General features: G+C 32.7%; 2 protein-coding genes across 2 annotated transcripts in view; one reads left to right on the top strand and one right to left on the bottom strand.

The window, feature by feature from the left end:
* Positions 1 to 18,264, top strand: part of LOC109094925 (filamin-B-like) — an 87,877-nt gene extending 69,613 nt beyond the window's left edge. Inside the window, 15 exon segments of the mRNA XM_042766876.1 lie at positions 402 to 455; positions 458 to 529; positions 616 to 789; positions 2,176 to 2,334; positions 2,419 to 2,622; positions 4,459 to 4,611; positions 5,715 to 5,837; positions 9,169 to 9,435; positions 10,725 to 10,923; positions 10,999 to 11,068; positions 12,982 to 13,114; positions 14,342 to 14,518; positions 16,007 to 16,225; positions 16,306 to 16,509; positions 17,304 to 18,264. Coding sequence (XP_042622810.1) covers positions 402 to 455; positions 458 to 529; positions 616 to 789; positions 2,176 to 2,334; positions 2,419 to 2,622; positions 4,459 to 4,611; positions 5,715 to 5,837; positions 9,169 to 9,435; positions 10,725 to 10,923; positions 10,999 to 11,068; positions 12,982 to 13,114; positions 14,342 to 14,518; positions 16,007 to 16,225; positions 16,306 to 16,509; positions 17,304 to 17,491 — 2,396 coding nt within the window. The 3' untranslated portion in view covers positions 17,492 to 18,264.
* An 853-nt stretch (positions 18,265 to 19,117) lies between these two features.
* LOC109095392 (deoxyribonuclease gamma-like) lies at positions 19,118 to 23,726 on the bottom strand. Its single transcript, XM_019109102.2, has 8 exons — positions 23,583 to 23,726; positions 23,010 to 23,098; positions 22,823 to 22,915; positions 22,128 to 22,240; positions 21,927 to 22,039; positions 21,117 to 21,274; positions 20,573 to 20,669; positions 19,118 to 19,593 (listed from the first exon to the last, which is right to left on the bottom strand). The coding sequence occupies exons 1-8, from the start codon at positions 23,709 to 23,711 to the stop codon at positions 19,528 to 19,530; spliced, it is 858 nt and encodes a 285-aa protein (XP_018964647.2). The 5' UTR covers positions 23,712 to 23,726; the 3' UTR covers positions 19,118 to 19,527.
* Between the last annotated feature and the right edge of the window lie 215 nt (positions 23,727 to 23,941).

Genomic DNA, 23,941 nt, shown 5'->3' with positions numbered 1-23,941 from the left:
TTTTTAAAAATATAATGTAAATTTATTAAAATTATTTTAAAAGAATAATTGTATGTTTCTGTTAATCACAGGCCAAATTTCATTTTAATTTCCCAAATTTCTCTTTTATTTTCTGCATATAATATGTATATTTTAATTTTTCTGTTTTTTTTTCTTCTGTTTATTCTGTTTCTATTTTGGGGTGAAACATATCAAGGCATTTATTTGTGAAAGAAAAAAAGAGATTTGCATTTGTATAAACAACGTATATATGTTATTTCATTACAAAAACACCTCTGCGAATAATTTCTACTTCTCAAAACACTCATGTTCAGCATCTGCTTCACCTCATTATAAAGTTTCCATTCTGTTGTGTGTGTGTTTCTGTCATTGTATTCATTGCTTGTTTGTTTTCGTATCAGAGAGTCCTCTGCAGTTCTACGTCAACAGCTCAAACAGTGCTAACGTGACAGCGTACGGCCGGGTCTGGTCTGTGGGACCGCCAATAAAACCGCCGTGTTCACCGTCTACACTGAAGATGCGTCTGATGGTGTGTATGAACAGGTCAGGGCTACGCAGGCCATATAAATAACATGTCTCTGAAAACTTTGTTGGTTGTTTTGTGTTGTGCATCAGGTGGCCTTGATTTGGCCATTGAAGGTCCATCCAAGGCTGAGATCAACTGTGTGGACAACAAAGACGGCACTTGCACGGTTTCATACCTGCCCACGCTGCCTGGAGATTACAATATACTCGTCAGATACAATGACAAACACATCGCAGGAAGCCCCTTCACCGCCAGGATCACAGGTGAATGGTTAAAAAAGAACAAATCGCTGACATTTACAGCAATTAAAGCAGCAGCAAGATCTTTACCGTAAATACAAAAGGAACATTTTGGGATTGCCTTAAATTTACAAAACTAACTTCATTAACATAAAATATAAAAATTATATACCAACCTACTGAAGTACTAAAATCCATTTTACCTTTATTAAATACTGACAACCATTAAAAAATGCACAGCTGGTGTAGAGAGAGATAAATGATGAATAGATGTTGTAGATGGATAGAAAAAAACTGTTGTATTGTATAGAAGATAAACAAACACAAAACACCAGCATGGTAACACACGACACTAAAATAATGCATTAAATATCAATTTATTAATACTAGCTGTAGATATATATTTAATTTATTTTGATTTATTAATAATAATAATAATAATAATAATAATAATAATAGTATTATTTTTAATAATTATTTATTTATTTATTTATTATTATTAATGATTATGATAATAGCGGTTTCATTTATTTCATTCATTCGATAGCTATTATAGTATTTTATTTATATTTATTTAATAATAATAATTGTTAATTTTATTGTATGATGATAATTGATATTATTTTTAATAATGTTTTATTATTATTTAATAACAGTTACTTAATGATTAATTACTGATTATAATAATAAAAATAATAGCTATTTTATTAATTAATCTTTCATTCATTCGATAAATTATCATTTTATGTATACATTTATTTAATAATTTATTTTATTTAATAATAATAATAATAATAATAGTTACTGTTATTTATTTTGTAAAATTTATTTTCTTATTATTATTTAATAACAGTTCATTGATGATGATTATAATAAAAATAAGCTATTTTATTGATTAATTTTTCATTCATTCGATAACTATAATTTTATGTATATATTTATTTAATAATTATTCATTTAATAATAATAATAATAATAATAATAATAGCTATTGTTATTTATTTTGTAAAATGTATTTGCTTATTATTATTGTCATCGTCTTTACTGAATACTTATATATAGAAGATGCACAAATACAAAACACCATCAACTGTTAATTTAACAACAGATGATGTAACACAAAACCCTAATGTGCATATACTCCTAACAAGTAAACAGTGAAAAACCATCAGATGTGAAGTGTCACACAGGGAATTCTGGGAATGTCATTTTATGTTTATTATCCACTGTATATTATAAGATGACTTCCAGAAGCTGTGCATTTAACAGTATTTTACTGTAACATTACATGACTACAGTTTTTCTTTGTTTGTAGTAAAGGATTTTAGCTTTACGGTGTAGTTATCTAGTTAGTCTACTTGACTTCTCTAGTAAGATCTTGACATTTATTGATCTGTTTGGTCTCTTCAGAGGACAACAAGAGGAAGTCCCAGGTAAAGCTGGGCTCCGCTGCAGACTTCTCTCTGGATATCAACGAGACGGATATCAGTCTGCTCACAGCGAGCATCAAAGCCCCGTCTGGCCGCGATGAGCCCTGTTTGCTCAAGAGGCAGCCCAACAATCACATCGGTAGGTCTGGAATATGTGCCCTGGTTCTTTCTGCGGACTGTGACTTTGGTTTTGATAACACATGGTTGGTGGTTTCCTCTTCAGGCATTTCCTTCATCCCAAGAGAAGTCGGAGAGCACCTGGTGAGCATCAAGAAGAACGGCCGGCACGTTCCCAACAGCCCCATCAGCATCATGGTGGTCCAGTCTGAGATCGGAGACGCCAGCAGAGTCAAAGTCTTCGGTCAGGGTCTGGTGGAGGGAAGCACGTTCGAGATGGCCGACTTTGTGGTGGACACAAGGGAAGCTGGTGAGAAAACACAGTTTTACTCTCAGTTTAAAGGGACAGTCAGTCAAAAATGGAAATTCTGGCATCATTTACTCGTCCTCAAATTGTTCCAGACCTCTGTGAGTTTCTTTCTTCTGTTGAACAGAACAGAGTATATTTTGAAGAATGCTGGTATCCCAACAGTTGATGGTAGCCATTGACTTTCATAGTATAGAAAAAAGTACTGTGAAAGTCAATGGCTACCGTCAGCTAATGACAGAATTTCCTTTCTTTCTTTTTTCTTTCTTTCTTTCTTTCTTTCTTTCTTTCTTTCTTTCTTTCTTTCTTTCTTATTAGTATTATTATTTTAATAATAATAGCTACTATTATCATTGTCATCATCATCATCATCATCATTTTATTTATATATTTAATTTGGACAATTAATAATTCTTTTATTTTAATAATAATCATCATCATCATATATTAATTTTAATAATAGTTAATAGTTTTAATACATTTTAATAACAGCTATTATCGTCGATGTCATCTTTTTAATTTATATAATTCCTTTATTTTTATATTCATCAACATAATAGCTATGGTTATTAATTATTTGTTTACTTATTACTTTAATAATAATAGCTATTATTATTATAATCATCATCTTTTATATTTATATATTTAATTATAACAATTATTAATATTTTAATTTAATAATATAATAATCGTCATCATAATAATAGCTATTATTATTATAATCATCATCTTTTATATTTATATATTTAATTATAAAAATTATTAATATTTTAATTTAATAATATAATAATCGTCATCATAATAATAGCTATTATTTTTATTATTTGTTTAATAATTAATTTGTTTATCTATTGTTGTTGGTATATGTGTAATGTATTTAATTGTTGTTTTATTATGAATTATTAGATGTGTTTAATAACTATTGTTTGTTTGATTAATTATTAATTAGGCTATTTTGTTAATAACAACAACACACAATAGTAATATCTAATTTATTTGATAAATATTATGATGATCTTTTAATTTAATTTTAATTGAATTTATATTAGTTTGTTTGTTATTGTTATTATTATTATTATTTTTATTATTATTATTGTCATTTCATTTTATTTATTTAATAACAATTATTTTATTTAAAAAAATATAATAATTATTATTGCTGTTGTTGCTTCTTTCTATTTTTCTTTTTCTCTGGGTCCCACCTCAAGACATATCTAAAGAACCAAATATCATAGTTTTGGGCTGTTTTAAAGAGTTATGTAACCAAGCAACCAGAACTTTAGCTATTGCAGATCAACTTCTTTCCCAAAAGCAGATGATGTCAGTGTTTCCCACAAACAAGAGGCTTGATTTGAGCTCATAACCACAGCGTTACAGAATGTGGGTGCTTCCTCTCACATCTTTTCCTTTATAACAAAGATATTTGTCACTTTTTTTTTTATTTGTGTTAAATGTAGAAAATGACTTGTGTTCACCGAGCTACATAAGCACTAAATAAACCATGTCTGCCAAACCTCTGGCCCTTAATCATGTTTTCTCTAGCTTCCAAATCCACTTCATTGCTAAGAATATAATCCAAACAGGTTGTGCATGTAGCTCAAAGCTGGAAAGGAGAAAGAATAAACTGGTAATTGGTACCACAGCGGCAAATTATTCCCCACTTACCCAAAGAACTTCAAATATTTATACAGTTAGTCCTTGATATAAACCTGTAGTAATTGGTCTTGTTGGATCAAGACTGCAATCATTTCTCATGCATTCAGATAGCATTTCTATAAACGTTAGTGGTATGATGCATCTAATCTGTGGCAATGCTGAGTCTCATAACGGTCTTCGTAGGTTACGGTGGTTTGGCGTTGTCCATCGAGGGTCCCAGTAAGGTGGACATAGGTGGAGAGTACATGGAGGGGGGATGTTGTGGGGTCTCTTGTTGTCCTACTGAGCCGGGTGGTAATATAGTGTGAGTAAGATTTGCAGAAGAGCACGTCCCAGGTAAACAGGTGTTATTTATATTTTATGATGTGCTCGTAATAGGTTGTAATTTGATTATGTTTATTTTATAATGTGCTCCAAATAAGGTGTAATTTGACCTGTTTATAGTATTGTGCAATGTTTAATAAGACGATATTAGTCATTTTCTAGCGCAAGTGACTATATTCTTCAAAAGAGACCAAACTGTTCAAGAAAATTACTTCACACTAGATGTGAATTTTATTTTGTTCTATTCAATTTTCTTTAATCTATTATTTAATTATTTTTTGAGTAATTTTATTTTACCTTTTGGCTAAAATAAAATAATTTATTGTAATAAATTAAACAATCCTATTTTATTTTTTATGTTTTCTTTTCTTTCTGCATAAATAAATTAATCCTTATTTTTATAAATTAAACAAATATACTACATGAAATATTTATTTATTTATATTTAAATAATTCTTTCATCATTATATTTTTCTTTGTCACAAGTAAATAAAATAAATTTGTAATATTTAAATTTATTTACACACACACACACACACAACACACACACACACACACACACACACACATACACACTTATATATATATCAGGTGTATTTTGATGTTTTTTTTTATTAAAATAATAAAAATTGATATGATATACTGTATGATGACAGTAAATACACTTTTATTTTACAAAATTTTACAAAAGATTATTATTTTAAAAATAAATGCTGTTCTTTTGAACTTTCTGTTCATCAAAGAATCCTGAAAAATACCATGTATCACAGTTTCCACATAAATTTGAAGCAGCAAAAACTGTTTTCAACATTGATAATAATCAGAAATGTTTCTTAAGCAGCAAATCATCATATTAGAATGATTTCTGAAGATCATGTGACACTGAAGACTGGAGTAATGATGCTGAAAATTCAGCTTTGTCCACAGAAATAAATTACATTTTACAATAAATTCACATAGAAAACTGTTATTTTCAATGGTAATAATAATTCACAGTTCTACTGTTTTGTACAGTATTCTTTGATCAAATAAACGCACGCTTGATGAGCATAAGAGATTTCTAGTTTGTTTATTCCCGTCATTTTGTGTGACTTTTATTGCACCTCTGTTCACAGGAAGTCCGTTCAGCGTGAAAGTGAGCGGAGAAGGTCGTATCCGCGAGAGCATCACTCGGCGTCAGAAAGCCGCTTCCGTCGCTAGTGTTGGAAGTGTTTGTGATCTCAACCTGAAGATCCCAGGTATGAAAGTTCCTCATATCAACTCAATGAAGACGTCTGTCCTCATTCAGATCCAAAACTGGAGTTTTAACGTAGATTAGGTGTGGATTATTTACCATTTCATCCACTTTATGTCAGAAGGCTTGGTTTATTTCTCTTGTTTAACACACTGTAGCTCGGTCTCCGACAGGAACGGCAACCAAAAAGCACAAAACAAATGAACGTGCTGTTGTTCTGCTGGCTCACGTCATGTGTTAAAACATCCAGTCTCCATACTTGAACAAAAACACATGGCTCTGTGAAACAAGACGACATATGCAGGCCGCGCGGGAGTGTCTGCTTTGATTTTCCATCGGTCACATCAGCGCTGCGTGGTGCTTGGTGATGATGAAAGTCTTGTGGTGATGGCGGAAGCTGTGTCTTTTTCATGTGAAGTGTGTCACTTGGCGGTCGAGGCGGTTTGCTAAAGCTGCACTTCCAGTATGAGTCTTGGCGTACTCTGAAATGTCTTTTTGTGTGTGAGAGAGCAGTTCTCTCCTCATTTCACTTGAATAGTAATGCTAACAAGCACAACAGTGTTTAAAAAGACGATTTTAGTCATTTTCTAGCACAAGTGACAATATTCAATATAAAAAAAAATGTACATTTTAATATGTGAAATTGTTTCACAGTAGATGTGAATTTTATTTATTTATTTATTTATTGATAAATTTTATTTTACCTTTTGGCAGAAATAAATTCATTTCTTGTAATAAACAATTCTATTTTAATTTTTTGTATATAGATTTTTTTTTGCTTTTGGCACAAATATATATATATATAATATATATAATTATATTATTTTTTTTTATTCTTTTTTGTTTTTTCTTTTTCTTTTTTTTTTTTTTTTTAATGAAACAATCTAGTAAGATTCTACTTTTAAATTTGCCCTGTGAATTTTCCTTATTTTTATAATTATTATTTTTTATATTTTAATATTTTAAATAATTTTATCTTTGGAACAAATAAATTAGTCAATTGTAATAAATCAATAAACTATATATAATATATATATATATATATATATATATATATATATAATATATATATATATATAATATATCTATATTATATATATATATATATATATAGCTATATTATATAATATATATATATATATATATATATATACACACACACACACACACATATATTAGTGCTGTCAAATGATTAATCACAATTAACCGCATCCAAAATAAGTTTTTGTTTACATAATATATGCGTTTGTGCTGTGTATATTTATGTATTTATAAATACAAACACATGCATGTATATATTTAAGAAAAATTTGTCATGTTTATATATTAAATATATTTATATACAATATAAATATAGAAATATATATGCATGTAAATATTTCTTAAATATATGCTGTATAATAAACCAATAAAATATTTATAAATTAGATGTGCTTTATTACAATAACTTTATTATAAACCGTATAATTATCATGTTTTAAGGCATATTTTTAGATCACAGTTTTAGAAAATGACAACTTTGCCATTATGTTTCACATTAGAGAATGCAAATGAGCATGTCATGTCAGCCTGGCGTCACTCTTGGTGTGAGCAGGCCTTTAGTTGGCCAGTAAAAACTAAACTCGGATCATGTAGACTGCTTCCATATGTGAATTCTGATATTTGTCTTGTTTTGTTTGGTGAGGGCTGTGTTGGTGGGTTGTTAGTGGTGTTCTATTCAGGCCACACAAACGTCACTTCATCCCGAATTCGTCTGACCGAGTCTGAGCTCATATACTCACTGCTGAAGTGTTTTTGTGAGACTGAAAGACATACAGATAAATGACAAAAATCAGACATGCTTCCTCTATACTCTATGCTCTTTTTCCCCACTTTCCTGTTTTTCTCGCCTGATGCACTGCTTGTTCTGTCCTTTGTCTTTCCTCACTTGTTTCTGTCTTCTTTCTTGTCTTTTCTGCGTCTGTGACTATCAGTGACCTGGTTTCTTCTGGCTTTGGCTCGTGAGCTGCTCTCACGTGGCGTCTATCGCTCCCACTGCTCTATTCGGCTCGGGGTCGAAGGTCAGAGCAGCTCAGGGTCTCTGTGGCCTCAGAGGTGGACACGCTTCACCGTGAGCCGAGTGAGGGTGACCAGGATTGGCACGGCACCTGTGAGAAGGCCCTGCGGAGGGCTGGAGGGTGCGTTTTAAACACGCCGCATGTGGACCACGAGGTTGGCAGAACGTGCTTGCTTTTGATACACGTGTGTTTGTGTTTGCATGAACCAGAGCTGCTTTTTTGATCATTACAACAAATTACTTATTATCCTATTATCCTCTAAAATAACTCGAATAAACTAAAACAAAAAGAGCAGAAAACTTTATATACTCATAAAAATCACAAAAACAAAATTACTAAAACTTCTACTAAGAAAAAAAAAAAAACCAAAATTGTAAATATTTTAATGTAATTTTCAGTTAAAAGGGTAGGAAACATATTTATGTAATTTATTTTGCTCATTATTAAATTACAAAAACAACTAAATTACAAAATCTTAGTAAAGAAAGTTGTGATTGATTACTTCACATTGTAATTTTAATATTATGTCATTTTATTTCTAGTTAAAAAGAGGGGCAAACATCTTTACATCTTCATTGCTCATTACACCATGTGTTTAAAAAAACTGAATGATGACAAAAGCAAAATTACTAAAACTTCAAATGACATTAAAATATTTAAATTTTAAATCAGATTTTATTTTAATGTAATTTTATGGGTGGAAAATGTCATCTTTTGCCCATTACACCATGTATTCCTTAAAAAAAATAAAAAAAAACCTAATAAAAATTAAAAAATTACTATAACTTTACATAAAATTAAAGTGAAAGCAGAAAATATAAAAATTAAATCTAATTTGGATTTTAAATTTAATAGTTAAATATAATTAAAAAAAAATGGAAAATCTTTTTTTTTTTTTTTTTGCTCATTGCACAGTGCATTGTTTTAAAAAAAATTACTAAAACTTCAACTAAAAATAAAGTGAAAACAGAAAAAAATATAAAAAAAATAAAAAAAAATATTAACTAAAAAATTATAATAGTATATCAATGATACTAAATTAGCTCTTCTTCCGTTGAATGCAAAAAGAGATGCTTAGAGAAATGTTCAAGCTGCTTTCAGTCTTTTTGTGTTGCATGGTAGAAAGTCAGTCATACAGGTTCAGAGCAACATGAAGGTGAGTCAATAATGACTGTGCTTTTAATAAAAGCCAAGCACAGTAAGTTTCATCTCTGAATGATGCTTGCAAAATCTTGAGAGAGCGCAGACGTCAGTCCTTTTGCTCTGTGTTCTCCCCAGGAATCGACCTCCAGGACGTCTCGGCGCAGGTCACCAGCCCGTCAGGAGCCACAGAAGCAGCTGAGATGGTGATGGTGGGAAATCACACCTACTGCGTGCGCTTCGTGCCTCACGAGATGGGCGTTCACACGGTGAGCGTGAAGTACCGCGGGCAGCACGTGCCGGGAAGCCCCTTCCAGTTCACCGTCGGGCCGCTGGGAGAAGGAGGAGCCCGTAAGGTGCGAGCGGGGGGTCCGGGTCTGGAGAAGGCTGAGACGGGGGTGCCAGGTATGAACACTGATTAAATGTTATGGTGGGTTTTTTTTGGTTGTTGTTGTTGTTGTTGTTGTTGTACTTCCTGCAATTATTTTATTTTATTTTATTTTATTTTATTTTATTTTAAATTCTAGTTGAAGAAAAAAAAAGGTGGGAAAAGTTGGAAAATATGGTGTAACAGTTTATTTAGGCAGTATTTCTGCCTTTACATACATTACATAAATGTAAAATGAATTAATGTTTTAATGTACAGTAATTTTAGCATAAGAATGCAAAAAAAAACTTATTATAAAATAATTCAATTTTCATTGTAGTTGAAAAAGTGGAAAATATCTTTAAATGTCATCTTGAAAAAAAAAACTGTATTGCTCATTACATGTTCTTTATTTTTTGTAAAGAAATGTTGAATTATTTACTCATCTACATGACTTGGTTTCCTCCACTGAACACAAAAGAGATGTTTATAAGTCATTATAAAATGCTAATTAGATTTTATACATTATAAAAAGATTATTAAATTTTATACATTTGGTAGTACTCATTGTACTGCCTTTAATTAATTTTAATTTAATTTTACATTTGTTTAAATATTTTAATGTACAGTAATTTTAATTTAAAATGCAGAAAATCTTTTTTTTTTCATTTTAAATTTTTTATTTATTTTTCGTTTTAGTTAAAAGTGGAAAATCTCTTCCATTTATTTTAATATTTTTATTTTTTATTCTTTTTTTTATTATTATTATAATAATTATAATGTTTTTAAAGTCATCTTGGAAAAAAAAGAAGCTTTTTATGCTAATTACAGCATATTATAAACCATCATTTCCATAAAGAAATCTTCAGTTATTTACTCACCAAAATGGTGATATGTTAATTAAATTATTGTACAATTTTCTGTATTATGTTAGTATGCCTGCATTATGTTCCTGTAATTGAATTTTACTGTACATTGATTTTAATACATTTATTTTTAATTTCAATCGTAAATATGGTGGAAATCGTCAAATGTCATCTAGGCATGAAGAAATGTTTAATTATTTGCTTACCTGAATAATTTTTTTTTTTCTTCTTAAGTTATTACATGTTATAGAAATGTTATAAAGTTGTGTTTTTATGGTAGTATTTGTTTTAATATTTTAATTTAATTTTAGTAAAAACAAGAAGAAAAAAATGTTTGGAAACATTCTCAAAGGCTTCATTTTTAAGGCTTATGCAAATACAATGAATTTTGACCATCTTTGTGTCATTGAACTGTATAGAACTCCTTTAAACACATTCATCTCATTCTTGTGCTCATGTAGCGGAGTTTAATGTGTGGACGCGCGAGGCTGGCGCTGGAGGTCTGTCCATCGCTCTTGAAGGTCCCAGTCGTGCAGAAATCTCCTTCGAGGAAAGGAAGGACGGCTCCTGCGGCGTCTCCTATGTAGCTCAAGAACCTGGTATAAACACACACACGAGTTTACAGTAGTGTGCTTCGTTTGGTGTGCTGTTTTTGGAAAGGTGTTTATTCGATCTTATTTATTTTTGAATGTGTTTGCGGGTTGTTTATAAGTTTCTATGATGTTCAACGATGAGCAGCCCTTACCTGGTGCCTGTTTACGCTCCTGTGGACGACGCTCGTCGACTCACTGTTACCAGTCTTCAGGTGAGACATGAGGAAACATCGACACAGACGCATGTCCACAGACGCATGTTCATAGGTCCTTTGAGTAGTCAAGAGTGGGAAAGAGTTGGAATTAATATATTTAAATATATTAATATGGAAGTTTGTATGTAACGACACAAATACTTTCCCTTAAACATTATACATTTTTCCAGCTTTTTTCAACTAAATAAAACATCACCAAGGCTGCATTTATTTGATTTAAAAATATAGTATAAACAGTAAAATTTTGAAATATTATTACAATTTAAAATATCTGTTTTCTATGTCAGTATATTGTAAAATGTAATTTATTTCTGTGATCAAAGCTGAATTTTCAGCATCATTACTCCAGTCTTCAGTGAAACATTTCTGATTATTATCAGTGTTCAGAACAGATAATTTACACTGATTAATGAATATATAATCAGCTTTGGAGCAGATTTCTCTCGTGATGGTGTCTTTGAATAGCTGGTGGACATCAGTCGTCTTTGTGTGGCTGTTCCGGTGTTTCTCTTGTGTTTCATTTAAAGGCTTTTAACAGAACCCGCTCTGTTAAAGCTCACAGTAGGATCAGTTAAAGCAGAGAGAGGAAGACAACGCCGGCCGCTAGAAACCTCCATCCAACCCTTTCCCATCATTCTCTGTAGTTTAGCAAACCCTGTAGTTCTCATGTTCTCTCTTGTCAAATGTTGGCGTCTCTCTCTCAGCTTTAGCTGATCTTAGGTGAGCTCAGGTGAGAGGATCAACATCTGAATGTGGAATTATTCTATATTTGTGACCCTGGACCACAAAATCAGTCATAAGGGACTGTTTTCGAAATTAAGATTTCTACAACATATGAAAGCTGAATAAATCAGCTTTCCATTGATGTATGGTTTGTTATGATTGGATAATATTTGGCCAAGATACAACTATTTGAAAATCTGGAATCTGAGGGTGCAAAAAAATCAAAATATTGAGAAAATCATCTTTAAAGTTGTACAAATGAAGTTCTTAGCAATGAGATTACTAATCAACAATTAAGTTTTGATATATTTACGGTAGGACATTTACAAAAATATCTTCATGGAACATGATCTTTACTTAATATCCTAATGATTTTTGGCATAAAAGAAAAATCTATAATTTTGACCCATACAACGTTTTTTTGTCTGTTGCTACAAATATACCCCAGAGACTTCAGACTGGTTTTGTGATCCAGGGACACACATACTGTATTTAGATTTTTAATAATTTTATTGAAAAATAAGTATTTTATTTATTATTGTTTTATGAATATGTCGTTTGATGCACTTTTTAAACATTTAAAACCATATAATGATATAATTCATATTCAATTTGAATTAATTTGTAATTAAAAATATACATATTGTATTGAAAAGATACTGTTTGGGGTCACTAAGATATTTTTTTTTTTTAAGAAATTAATACTTTTATTCAGCAAGGACGCATTAAATTGATCAGAAGTGATGGTAAAGACATTTCTAATGCTGCATAAGTTTTCTGTTTCAAATAAAAGCTGTTCTTTTGAGCGTCCTGAAAACAATGTATCAGTTTTCACAAAAATATGAAGCAGCACAACTGTTTTCAACATTGATAATAATCAGAAATGTTTCTTGAGCAGCAAATCAGCATATTAGAATGATTTCTGAAGATCATGTGACACTGAAGACTGGAGTAATTCAGCTTCACAGAAACTTGAATAATATTTCACAATTCTTACTGATTTTTCTGATCAACTAAATGCAGCTTTAGTGAGGAGAAAATACTTTTTACTGACCCCAAACTTGTGGATGGTGGTGTATGAGCATCAACAGTCCTTCCCAGAATGCACTTGTGTGTGTGTGTGTGTGTGTGTGTGTGTGTGTGTGTGTGTGTGTGAGATGTTCTAAGCTGTTGGTTCACTAATGTAGGAGTCGGGTCTGAAGGTGAATCAGCCGGCATCATTTGCGGTGCGTCTGAACGGAGCAAAAGGCCACATGGATGCTAAAGTTCACAGTCCGTCCGGAGCCCTGGAGGAGTGTGTGGTGTCTGAACTAGAGCAAGGTCAGATGATGATGATGATGATGATGAGGTTATCTGCTACAATGCATTAAATCATTTTTCTGTCATAACTAAAAGTGAAAGGACTTTATTCTTACTGGTTAAAAGAGATGTTTTATCACAAAACCACATTCACAGCCCAGTAAAGGACTTTATTCTTACTGGTTAAAAGAGATGTTTTATCATTAATTCAGAGTACAATCAGATTCACAACCCATTTATATTTACTACAAGCGTCTCGTCACCCAACATCTCGTAGTTGACTGTGTGCCAATTAGCACAAAAATGTAAATTATAAATATATAAACTTAAATATATTAAATGAAAACCTAAAAATTAACTTCTGTAATAAAAATGTTATAAAAAAAATTGAATAGTTAAATACAGAAAATATTAAATATGTACAAAATGTTTAATATATAAACGTAAGTATTAAATGTATAAATGTAAAAATATTAAATAAAAAATATATATATAAAAAAATTACCAATGTTGTCATAATCTGGCTTGTATTTTGTATTTCATACTAATGTTTATTAACATGCATTGTCCCTATTAAATAAATAAATGTAAATATTAAATATTGAAAATATTAAACGATATTAATTTCAATATCGATTTGAATATTACATATAAACTAAAATATTTAAGTTCAATATTATAACTACAAAATATATAAACTTAAATGGAGAAAATGTCATATAAGATTAAATATAAATTTTAATTAAAATTACAAACTTCAGTATTTACAAACTTAAATATTCAATGTATAAACTTTAATATTAAATACATTAAACATTAACTATATGAACTGAAATATAGAAAATGGTAAATACATAAACTTCAGTATTAAAAATATTGAATATATAAACTTAAATATATAAAGTTCAGTATTGCAAATAATAAACATATAAACCTTAACACAGAAAACCTAAATATAGAAAATATTGAATATATAAACTTAAATATTGAACATATATTAAATATATTAAATATATATTAAATATATAAACTTCGATATTGAAAAAATTAAATATGAGATGCATACAGTTCACTTAAATGTGGAAAATGTGCATAATATATATGTGTGCTGCAGACCTTTTTTCCCCTCTTGAAGCATCCCTGATTGACGTAATTTGTCATATATATATATATTATAATCATTTGTGTAATTAGTTCCGCTCATGTTCATCTTTTGGCTCTCTGGTTAATTTGCACTTTGTTTTCCAGACAAGTACGCCATCCGTTTCATCCCACGAGAAAACGGCATCCACGTCATTGACGTGAAGTTCAACGGGACGCACATCCCGGGCAGTCCGTTCCAGGTTCGTGTGGGAGAGCCGGGACAGAGCGGCGATGCGGGCCTGGTCACTGCTTACGGACCCGGGCTGGAAAGAGGAACCACAGGTGAGCTTTTGACATTCACTGGACACACATTACTCACTGGCACGGGGCTAAAAACAATTATGCAAAAATAAAAGCCTACGTGCAGTTTTCCCGTGCGCCCTCAACCTGTGTTTTCCACACTATGAATATTGATCTCTCTATGTTTCCTTTGACTTGGCATGTGGAGAGGAAGTCAGGCCGTTACGCGCTCTCGCTCACACTGAACGCACTTATTGTTTCAGCAAAATGATTTAAACAGAAGGATCTTGGATTACCTAAGCTCTTTCTCATGGATCACATCCAGAACAAATGTACAGTACGTCTTCATTGTAACTTGTGTAGTTGAAGTAAAAGTGTAGAGCTCATGGAGACATTTAACTCACAGCATTAATATGGTACCTTGAAATCTATTTCAGCTGCATAAAACTAAAGCAAAAAGCCACATGTTGACTTGGAGGCAAGAATAAATGAGGTTTTATGATGGAAAGTGTCTGATAGTGTCAGTGTAAACAGAACAGACGACTGATCGCTGTTTATCGTTTACAGACTGTGTTCACAATAAAATACACACACATTAATCCATTTTGCATGATACTGTATATATTATTTCCCATTTCTACATTAGAAGCAAAATACTGTAGACTGTCACATGACCTCATTATGTTGCATGTATAATTCATTATATCATATTAATATTATTCAAATTAACTAAATAAATCAGTTTATATACATTTAAATGCAATTAAATTATATAAATTAAAAGCATCTTTATATTTATAAATCTGACCTCATATTTAATTCATATATTATATTATTAAATAACCAAATAAATTAATATTTAAGTATCATTAAATAATATAAATTAATACATTTATATTTATAAATTTGATCTCATGTTATATTAAATTATTAATAACTATAAATAACTATATATTTATATATCATTTAATAATCTAAATTAATAATACATTAATTTTAATAAATTTGACCATTTATTATGTTATATTATAATTAAAATACTGTTTATATATAATTTAATAATATCAATTAATAATGCATTTATATTTATAAATTTAATCACATGGTTTCTTGTTTAACTCAGCAAATGCCTTCAGTTATAATTTTTGCATTTAAATCCAGTTTTGTCTTAAAATGTCAACTTAATACAAAATCGAACTTTCAGTCATTTATTTATTTATTTTTTGCTGGAAAATAAATTTCTGTTTTTATGGTATCACTTTGGATGTATGTTTTTCACTATGCAATTTGGCAAATGCAGTAGTTTTAGTTTGCATGCATAAAGCCTACTGCACACACTACATACTAAGTAGAAAAGGATGGTAGTAGTATTATGTTATTCTAAAGAGTGTTATTTTCTCGAGGATGTGAAAACTGTTGTGTGTGAGGGGAAAGGGGGTGAGAATATTGTAGTTGTCATAAAACATGCAAAATACACCATCCTACATTCTCACACTCACGTCATGCTGACTCTCACGTCTCGTCTGACAGGTAACCAGGCAGAGTTTATCATCAATAACACCAAAGCGGGGCCGGGATCTCTGGGCGTCACCATCGAGGGCCCGTCCAAGGTCAAGATGGAGTGTCAGGAGTGTCCCGAAGGCTTTAAAGTGCACTACACACCAATGGCCCCTGGAAACTACGTCATCACTATCAAATATGGCGGCCCCAACCACATCACCGGAAGCCCATTTAAGGCCAAAGTCACAGGTGAGCAGAAGCGGACTGATCTGAACTGAAGTGATGTTGTTGGGTGATGATGGACTGAGATGGGCTTGTCTGGTGTTCAGGGCCGCGGCTGGTGAACGTGACGAACGCCAGTGAGATGTCCACTCTGATGGTGGATCCGGTGAGCCGGGCGAGCAGCGTCAACTCCTACAGCGCCTCTCCCAGAGCCGCGTCTGACGCCAGTAAGGTTCTCAGTCGAGGTCCGGGGCTCAGCAAGGCCTTCGTGGGCCAGAAAGCGTCTTTCTCTGTGGACTGCAGTAAAGCAGGTGAGATCTCGGGTTATTCAGAACAACCTGAGCATGAGCGAGATGAACTCAAAAAGTTAATTAAATGATGAAAGTTTATCACTAGAAACAAATGCATATGCATTCAACAAAAAGCTGATGAGGTTCATTAATTATATATTACATCCTCTAAAATAAATACCCTACAGAGGATACATAGTTTGGAAAATGGATAAATGAGGAGTCATTTTAGTAAATTTCACTATATAATACATTATTAATAATAATAAGAAGAAGAATACAATGTTTTTTAATTTTTTTTATTTTATATACATTTATATAAAACATTTATTTCAGTGATTGATGAGATGAGGGACAAACCATGTTTTAAAACAGGTTTTTCTGAAAATGTTTTTTTTTCTAAAAATGTACATTTATTCACTTCATAACTTAATTTGTGTCAACTCAATTAAAAAGCATGATATTTTAATTTGATCCACCCAGTAACAGAGTGAAGTCTTCATGTAATGATGGTGTTCAGTAATGGAGCTGAAGTGATTATATACATTTTATATAAATATAAATAAATAAATAAATAAATAAATAAATAAATAAATATATAAATATATAAAGCCTATGTTCTTTGAGAACGTAGGTATATTATCATGTAGTTCCATTCATGTTAAAACCCCAATTAACAAATGATATATGATCATATAAATGATTTGTTGGTTGATTGATTAACACTCTATCATGGCAGTATTGGCAGAACTGCATCTTATACAGGGCATAATTGTGTTTCACCATTTGTTGTCTGCTGTATCCTTGTATTTCAGGGAAGAACATGCTCCTGGTCGGCGTTCACGGTCCTCTGACTCCCTGCGAGGAGATCCTGGTCAAACACATGGGAAACATGCAGTACAATGTCAGCTACGTCTTAAAGGAGAGGGGCAACTACATTCTGGCTGTCAAATGGGGAGATGAACACATCCCAGGCTCCCCGTTCCAAGTCACCGTCCCATAATTCCCTGCGGTTAATCAGAAACACTGCTGACGGAGAGAAAGACACTGTACAAAAACAACTAGAAGAGCTTCTTCATTCTGTTGAACTTTGCACTTGATCAGGTTTTTGACTGGAATGTGACGTTAATGGCATGTTGTTATGATGCATGAATTGTACATTACTTCTATTTCTCAATTTAGTTCAGCATTGCAAGTCTAAAGATGAGTGTTGAAAAGTTAAAAGACGGTGTATGAACAAACCGATCAGGGTTTCACGCCCAAACGTCTCTTTACTACTGATATTGACTCTAATCGCTCGTCTCTTTCTAACAAAACTGACACTTTTAATGCACATATTATAACCTATCCATGTCTGTTTGATTCTCAGTGCATAAACGGAACTGTGATGTTCACTCGCTCATAAATCAAAGCATCATGCATCACTTCAAATCAAGCGAAGTGCATTCATTGAGTGTATTCATCTCAACGGGTTTCATTGAACAGTTTACATAAAGCCCTAAAGACCAAAAGATCTGATTTTCTGGCTTTATGAAGACGCTAATACACAAAAGTCACAGTAATAGATTTATGCAGGTCTTTCACGTTCTCTGTCTTAATTCTGCTAGTTTTGATACTCCAGTGGTGAAGTATTTTGTAAGTGTTTTAAGGGCAAGAGGGGACATTAACTGTATTTTGTGTTTAGCCGTTGGTGCCTTATTGTGAAACACGTGAATAGATTCGATGTACATTTTGCTTATTAAAACTGACTGGAATAAAGAATTCAAGATTAAAGAATCTACAGCCTCATTATTTATTGAGAGTGAAACTTTCAGAATTTTCTTTTACAACATTCTCTGAGGGGGAGTGTAAAGGATCAAATGTCTTTTTGAGTGAACTGTTCCTTTAACTGGGGAACTCTGTTCTGTTTAGAATTCCAATAACAGAAGGTGCATTGGCCACCTTGATTGAGAAATGTTCCATTGTTACCGTAGAAACGACCCTGGATAACATATAAACATGCATGTTTGTAGTTCCAAAGGTCTTGCTCAATATTCATGATTTCCTTTGCTTTGTATAGGCGGGATGAAGTCAATGTGAGTTAGTTAGCTTGTCATTTAGGATTATTAACTTCCATTGTCACTCACTGGCTGATCATGTTCAGAATAATGTTCTGCTGCCTCCTTCAGGAAAAATCTGAGGATTACAACACCCGCTTAAAGGGTTAGTTCAGACAAAACGATTTATATATATATCCTGAAGGAGGCCTACACGTGGCTGGCCTGGAAGATGAAGTATTTATTTATTAAATATTAATTTCTTTCATAAAAATAAATCTTACTGACCCCAAACTTTTGAATGGTAGTTTATATAAAAACAAATATTATCAGTAGGATTATTATAAAAATGGTTGCATGTTATGTCAAGCACTCAACTGGCTTTGTTTCTTCAGGTGACTATGAGATTGACTGTAAAACACCAGCCTATGGGAGATCTGGGATCGTAAGAAACACTTTCTATGCCAGGAATGGCTTTTTTAATATTCCCACAGTGACTGATCAACTCAGATGAAACACCAGTGAATGTTTTCTCACCCCATTGAACTTGAACAGACGGATTCACCTTAAATCTAATACTCTGTGTCTTTTACTCGAGTAAATCTTTTATTAAAATGAAATAAATCAGATAAGCATACATGCAAATGTCAATATGAAGCACTTATACAGGTGTTGTGGTGCACAGAGTTAATTAATGGAGAAATGGAGACGGGTTACAGTGGAAACATACTTGCAAACTAACTCTAGTGTCTCACAGCAACCAGTAAACCAACACTACAGACCGCTGGTTCATAATTAACAAGCACTGGAAGCTTGTCATTATCATTCAATCAAACATTTCTGTTCTTCTCTACAAAAACACAGTCAACAAATAAAGCACTGAACACTCGATTTCTACATCAAAGATAGTTAGAATTCGTTCATTTTCCTATAAGCTGTTTCTCATTCTCATCTGTAGGACTAATGAAGCAGGCGAGCAGTAAAGTGTAAATGGAGAAGGTTGTTATCCTTTCCTCTGTGCTTGATTTACTGTGATGCAGAGCGGGAAATGATCACTCACTGCCAGAGCCTGTAGAACAGACACACAGCTGTTAGTGTCTCCTTTACTGACCCGGGCAAGTTGTCACAGCTTACTCATAATGAATATTTTATCAAGTTTATGACATATAATGACATATTATACAACATATCTGCACTTAACAACTTTGAGCGATTTATGAAAAGGCTAAATATTAAATATTTCTGGCCAATAGAGATTACGCACAACTACTGCAGAAAAAAGCGTAACTGAGATATAACCTATATATATATATATAACCTATAAAGTTTTAGCTTTTAGTTTTGGATCTGTTTTAGTTATTTTAATACTACAGTTGATTGCTTCTGCTGTCCTCATTTGTAAGTCACTTTGGATAAAAGCGTCTGCTAAATGAGTTAATATTAATAAGTACCCTGTCTCCCTTAATCTTGTCATTTGTCAATTTTGTTTAAACTTTTTTCTTCAGAGCTCAGAGATTTCTTTTTTTGTTACTTTTGACATAAACACACAATCGTTCAAAAGTTTGGGGTCAGTAAAATGATTAAGGAAATTAGTTTATATTTTTATTCAGCAAGGATGATTTAAATTGATCAAAGCTGGCTTTAAAGACATTTGTAATGTTACAAATGATTTCTATTTAAACTAAATGCCAGATGTTTCCACAAATATATTAATCAGCACAACTGTTTTCAACATTGATAATAATCAGAAATGTTCCTTGAGCATCAAATCAGTATATTAGAATGATTTCTGAAGATCATGTGACACTGAAGACTGCAGTAATGATGATGAAAATTCAGATTTGATCACAGAAATAAATTACATTTTAAAATATATTCAAATAGAAAACAGCTCTTTTAAATTGAAAAAATATTTTACAATTTTACTGTATTTTTGATTATATAAATGCAGCCTTGGTGAGCAGAAGAGACTTGTTTTAAATACATTACAAAAATCTTACAGAACCCAAACAGCAGAACAGATTAGAATCTCATTAGAATATATTTACCTCCTGCTCAGTGAGGCCAAATTCCTCTTTAAAGTTGAACACCTCCACAGATTCAGGATTCACAGCCTCAATCATCTTCTCTCCACGGAGGACGACCCTGCAGCACAAGAAAATGGGAATGTGTTGGTCATCACATGACGTTATCTGAGACGTTAGGGGATGTTTGTCCTTCATAACATCAGATGAAAGTCATACACTTTCACTTTAGACCCTCAAGAAGTGTGCCAAATACATCAGCAAATCATAATACACTAGTAAAACTCGATTAACTCGTCACAACTTCCAGCACACTTCTTACTAAGGCTATAAACTCCAAGGTCATGGGTTCGATTCCCAGCAATAGCATGAACTGGGAAAATGTGAATGCAATACAAGTCTGTTTGGATAAAAGTGCATGCTAAATGCATAAATGTTAATGTAACCTGACCCTAAAATCTGACTGGCTAATAGAATGTTGTTCCAAAACCAACAAGGTTGTCAGTTCGTGAAATTATCATAGTCGCCAAGTCAGATGTATAGAACAAATGCAGTGTTATCTGTCTACCTGTCATAAGCACATGTGGTCGATGTCTTCACCGACGTGTCCAGCTTGTCACCTGTCAGCCACACAAACTCAGTTTCAGAGTGCAGGCGGATGTTCACCCACTGTCTCTTTGGAATGTAACCGCAGGCGGCGTTGAAATCCCCCATGATGATGAAGTTCTGACAAAATTAGAAAACTGAGTGAGGAAACAGGAACTCAGAGGAAACCAGAGACGCTTTGAGAGTGAAACCAGGTGCGCAGAAGACCATGAACAAGAAGGAATTTATTCCGCAGGTGTGCTTAGAATACTAACATGTTGCTGTACTATTAGACAGTATATGAAATAGATTTTATGGATTGTTGATTTTATTGTTGAGGCAGTGAATATTATAAAACCCAGTATGGCAGACATTAACCCAGCTAAAAAGGAATGTTCTCAGAAAGTTTTGGCATAGTTATGAGCAAACAATCTTTCAGTAACATTAATGAAACGTTTGTTCAGAGTTATCTGGTCTTTAATAATGTTAATAGCACAAAATATTATTCATACATCATTCACGGAACGTTTTAGTGAAATGTTTATCTGTTTCTTTTTAATGTTACTACTTGTTTCAGAATGTTCAGAGAACATTTAAAAGTAACAACAATGTTTCCAAAACGCTAAAATGGAATGTTCCTTTAACATTCGATAACCGCGAAAAATCAATTTAAAACATTTTTAAAAACTGGACGTTTGGAATGTTCAGACAACATTAAGAAGTAACGTTTCTACTTCTAATCGAAACATATTTTTGTGATTTGGGGATCAGGGTAGAGAAACGCTTCGCTTACGTCTGAGGGCCACAGCTGTGAAACGTTCTGATAAACGTCGAAGAGTTCGTCGAGTTCTTTCACAGCCGCTTCTGGAGCCGTGTGAATGGGGATGATGACGAAATCCCTGACTTCTGTAGTGAGACAGACGGGATGAAACGCATCGTTGTTGTTGTGGGGGGTAAGAGGTTCACCTTTCACACTCTTCTGTAAATGTCTCACCTGTTTTTGGAGACGAAAACCACACGACGAACGGTTCTCGAGCAAATGCGTCTTCATCTCCGGTTTGAGCGTCTGGATACTGATAGACGGATTTCACAGACAACATCTTCTGCCTGTTATGATCATAAACGAATCATTATTATAACCTGATTTCTTTTTACTCTTGGTAGATGCATATAGCCCGGTCTTTACTGGCCATTTGTCGCTTTTTGTTGGTGGCGTATTTAAACCTCGAAACCCTGATGGAATATGGCCCAAAACACACCACAGAAAACTATTTCTTAATGGTTGATAGATGGTTTGTAATGGTACTTTTAGTGGAAACCATTAGAATTTCTGTGATGTTTCTATTGTTTTTTGTTTTTCTCTCAGCAGGGAAGTTCCTACCAATATCTAGCAATTACTAAATTGTCCCTAGCAATAATTTTAGACAAAGAATTAAATGTCTGCTGTCTGCTACACCCTCAGTAAACCAACATACAATTCGTGTTTTCATTGGCAATCAAACCTAGCACCCCCCCCACCTTTCTTTTTCCACTGGAAATTCTAGATAACATTCACGCTAATTATATATATATATTAAAAAAGCATCAATCCACATTCATTTTGCATCTAAAGAAACATATATGAACCTGTTTTTGCATGCTGATATAACAATAATAATGATTTAATATTTGTTGATAAATTAAACATACCTGTAAATGAAGGCATACTGCTCTTTGTATGACTTTCTCCCGAGTCTCTCACTAATGACAGAGTTAAATTCATTTGCACGTGTCCTGGACCTGCTGTGGAGACATTTTGCAAAGATTTAGTATTTTGTTTGTCATTTTGCTCTATTTGCTGAAATGTCCTAATGTCTGTTGTATTTGAGCAGAGCACCTGTTCAGGTGAGTCATGAGCTGATCAAACGCTCTTCCTTTTGCATCTTTGATCTCCAGGACAAGCATGAGGTCACAGCGGCTGATGCTCTGCAGTGTGACAATGTGAAGTCATTCATTTCATCACTGTTTGTTTATGCCTTGAAAATCACATCACAATGTAAGTATCCACGTCCAGTCACCAGAATCTGAACATTTGGTACGTTGAAAGGAGAATTAAGACCTTGGCAGATCTGAGCAAACGGGACAATGTGACGACAAAAACGTCTTGTTCCTCTCCTCCTCCTCACTAGAGTTATAATAACATGCAATGATGCTTAGAAACATAATATTATCTGGTTTGTTATGTAATGACATTGTCTTCCTTTAAAGAGTAAGTCAGTGGTTTAGAAAGTGAAATTGCAGGCAAGTTTTTCCATAAAACCATATAAAGTTCTATGCATTCAAACATGAATAAAACACCATACAATTTAAAGTAGTGAATTATGAAATATACATTCAAAATAGCATCCAAACCTTTTTCAGTTTTGCATTAATTATTAAATATCATGCAATATGAAACATAAAAACTCACCTCCACTATGATGTCCAGCACATCTGGTTTGGAGATTTTGCTCTCTCCGAAGGACTTTATGTTGAAGGAGCAGATCTTGAGAGCCGCAGCTCCTCCGAGGTTCAGCAGCAGGATCAGAGCGCTCAGCATCACTGCCAGCTGGAATGAGAGGTAAATCTGTGGACTTCCTTTTTATACTGTAACATAACACTTCCTGATTTCATCTGATGGCCACATGTATTTCAGCATTCTGATGCAACGAGTTGGTTTCTGTTTTCAGATGTATTTAAATGCTGTCTTACAGATTAAGATTGTTCTTCTTTCTTGTGTATGTGGACTTAATTGATAAAGTTTAATGTAATGTTAAATCATTTCTTCAA

The sequence above is a fragment of the Cyprinus carpio genome, chromosome A11 (genome assembly GCF_018340385.1).
Source record: "Cyprinus carpio isolate SPL01 chromosome A11, ASM1834038v1, whole genome shotgun sequence".
Taxonomy (NCBI): Eukaryota; Metazoa; Chordata; class Actinopteri; order Cypriniformes; family Cyprinidae; genus Cyprinus; species Cyprinus carpio.
The sequence above is the reverse complement of the archived record's forward strand: the minus strand, read 5'-3'. Positions and strand labels throughout refer to the sequence as shown.

Coding starts and splice junctions, on each gene's coding strand:
- LOC109095392 (XM_019109102.2), bottom strand. CDS start 23,711: ATGCTGAGCGCTCTGATCCTGCTGCTGAACCTCGGAGGAGCTGCGGCT. Junction 22,916..23,009: donor CTCATGACTCACCTGAACAG/GTGCTCTGCTCA, acceptor ATGTCTCCACAG/CAGGTCCAGGACACGTGCAA. Junction 22,040..22,127: donor GTTTTCGTCTCCAAAAACAG/GTGAGACATTTA, acceptor GTCTCACTACAG/AAGTCAGGGATTTCGTCATC.